This window comes from Sinohyriopsis cumingii, chromosome 7, assembly GCF_028554795.1.
Source record: "Sinohyriopsis cumingii isolate HCF-2022 chromosome 7, ASM2855479v2, whole genome shotgun sequence".
Classification (NCBI taxonomy): Eukaryota; Metazoa; Mollusca; class Bivalvia; order Unionida; family Unionidae; genus Sinohyriopsis; species Sinohyriopsis cumingii.
The window spans coordinates 21,510,722-21,513,152 of record NC_142967.1 but is presented as its reverse complement, the minus strand read 5'-3'; the positions used below and the strand labels follow the sequence as shown (position 1 = coordinate 21,513,152).

The following is a 2,431-nucleotide window of genomic DNA, read 5'->3' as shown; positions in this document are numbered from 1 at the left end:
GGTTCGTCTTACATGCGTTCAGAAGTCATTTTAATCTGTCTTGCTCTCTCATTAGGTTCGTCTTACATGCATATTCGAAATATTTTAACCTGGCTTGTTTTTTAATTATGCTAGTCTTGCATGCACATAGGAGTTCATTCAATCTGGATCATTTTCACATTAGATTAGTCTTACATGCATATAAGATTTCTTTTATTCTGGCTTGTTTTCTCATCAGGTTAGTCTCACATCCATATAGATGTTTTTTTTTTTTAATCCTGCTTGTTTTCTCTTTATGTTAGTCGCACAGGTATATATGAGTTCTTTTAATCTGATTATTTTTCTCATTAGGTGAGTCTTACATACATATAAGAGTTCTTTTAATCTGCCTAATTTGTCATTAGGTTAGTCTTACATGCACATAGGAGTTCTTTTTAATTTGGCTTGTTTTTCTCTTTAGCTTAGTGTTACATGCATATAGGAGTTATTTTAATCTGGATTGTTTTCTCATGAGGTTGGTCATGCATGCATGTAGGAGTTCTTTTAAACTGACTTGTTTTCTCATTATATTAGTCTTACATGCACATAGGAGTTCGTTTAATCTGGCTTGTTCTCCCATTATTTTAGTCTTACATGCATATAGGAGTTCTTTTAATCTGGCTTGTTTTCTCTTATGTTAGTCTTACATGCATATAAGAGTTCTTTTAATCTGGCTTGATTTTTCTTTACGTAATCTTACAAGCATGTAGGAGTTCGTTTATTCTGGCTTGTTTTCCCATTATTCTCTTGCAACTGTTTGTGAGGGCGCTAATCATTGCAGCTCCCCCAGCTTGTATTAGTTCTAATGGGGTGTTGTCCACTCATGCTGATTTACACTTTTTCATTTATCTCACTGCGGCTTATACTTTTTCGCGTATGATAGATGGTTGTCGTTGTTAGTTGCTGGAGGGACGTTCAGAACCTCTGGATCTATTGTGGCTCGGTGGTTGTAAAGTCCTGCACAGTACTCTGTCCATCTTTTCAGAATATTTTTCTTCTGTGAGGCAGTTTCCGGTGTTGTCCTGTAAGGCGGTAACCCGCCGTTGTTTTGTGCTCGTTAGAACATGGACCAGTTGGCATGCTTTCCTGCTGTTGTTCATTTCAAGTTTCCCTCAATGTCTTTGGACATTTCTTCTATCCAGTTCTATTTTGCTTTTTTCAAGCTTTTCTTGACTTTCCGGTTGACTGCCGTGTACTGCTCTGCCCCTTTTATATCGTTCTTTTTCTTCTTCACTTCCCTCCTCTTGTCACACAGATTCAGAACCTCAGCTGTGACCCAGGAATTCTTGACTGGGCGAAGTATACCGAGGATATTGCTGGCTGTTTCGGTCGTTGCAGTATTGAAGGTGGTGATCAACGTGTCCATGTCGGTATTGTCAGCATCGATGATAGTGAGCGGTGCAAATTTCCCACCAATCATTGCCTGGAAGGCTTTTGCTACTTCGGGATCCTTCAATTTCTCGAGATCGAATTCTGTTCTTGTGTGGCTCTCTTTCTTGACCTTCTTTTGATGTAGCCTGAAGGTCATCATCACGAGATCATGGTCATTTGCTATGTCCACTCCGGGAAAGCTTCTAGTTTTGGCGATGTTTATACTTGACTGTAGGCGCCTCTTCACCATGATGTAGTCGATCTGACTGTGATGGTCTCCGCTTGCGCTGTGCCTTGTCCATCTTCTGGATACTTTGTGCTGGCCGAAGGTGTTTGCCACCATAAGGTCGTTGTAACTTGCGAATTCCATGAGTCTCAGTCATCTCTCATTTGTCTGTGCATTGCAGCATCGCCCACATGTTCCATTCCAGTTCATGCACGCTTCCTTGCCTATCTTGGCATTCCAATCACCTTGCACAACCAGAATGTCTTTCTTCGGTGTTTTATCCACAATTTCTTCTAGCTGGTCATTGAAGTCTTCCACATCCGCGCCATCATAATCTGATGTTGGGGCGTATGATTGTATTATGGTGATGTTGAATGAGTTGCCCTGAGGCGGATGGTGGTAAGCCGGCTGGATACTGGCCGACATCGCATGACAGTACTCACACTGTCCTTGTGTACAAAGGACCCCAACCCAATGCTCATGTTTGTCTTCTCTGACACTAAAGTACAGTTTGTGTCCTTCCAACGTAGCTGTTTCTCCAATGTTCTTCCATTACTAGGACTTGTGTCTTTAATTCTTGGATTATTATTGGATTTGAGTCGCAATACTGTAAGTTCGTTTTTCTTATTCTTCATTTTGCATTCTTGGGAAATGATTTATTTGTTAGACTTTTACAAAGCTTGTTGGCTTCACTCTTTTCTGTTACCCATTTTAGGAGCATAGACTAGTAATATAATATTTGGTGTTCGTAATTGCTATACAAACATTACTAAAATTTTTTAAAAAACTTTGTTTTGGAATTTAAATTACCCTAGT

At 39.9% G+C, this 2,431-nt stretch overlaps 1 protein-coding gene across 1 annotated transcript; it reads right to left on the bottom strand.

The window, feature by feature from the left end:
* Positions 1-1,162: 1,162 nt before the first annotated feature.
* LOC149794852 (uncharacterized) lies at positions 1,163-1,759 on the bottom strand. The gene has a single exon (XM_089963723.1). It carries the CDS (start codon positions 1,757-1,759, stop codon positions 1,163-1,165), a length of 597 nt encoding a protein of 198 aa, XP_089819849.1.
* Between the last annotated feature and the right edge of the window lie 672 nt (positions 1,760-2,431).

What these genes read in the sequence shown, in the direction of transcription:
- LOC149794852 (XM_089963723.1), bottom strand. Translation starts at nt 1,759, where the DNA reads ATGGAATTCGCAAGTTACAACGACCTTATGGTGGCAAACACCTTCGGC.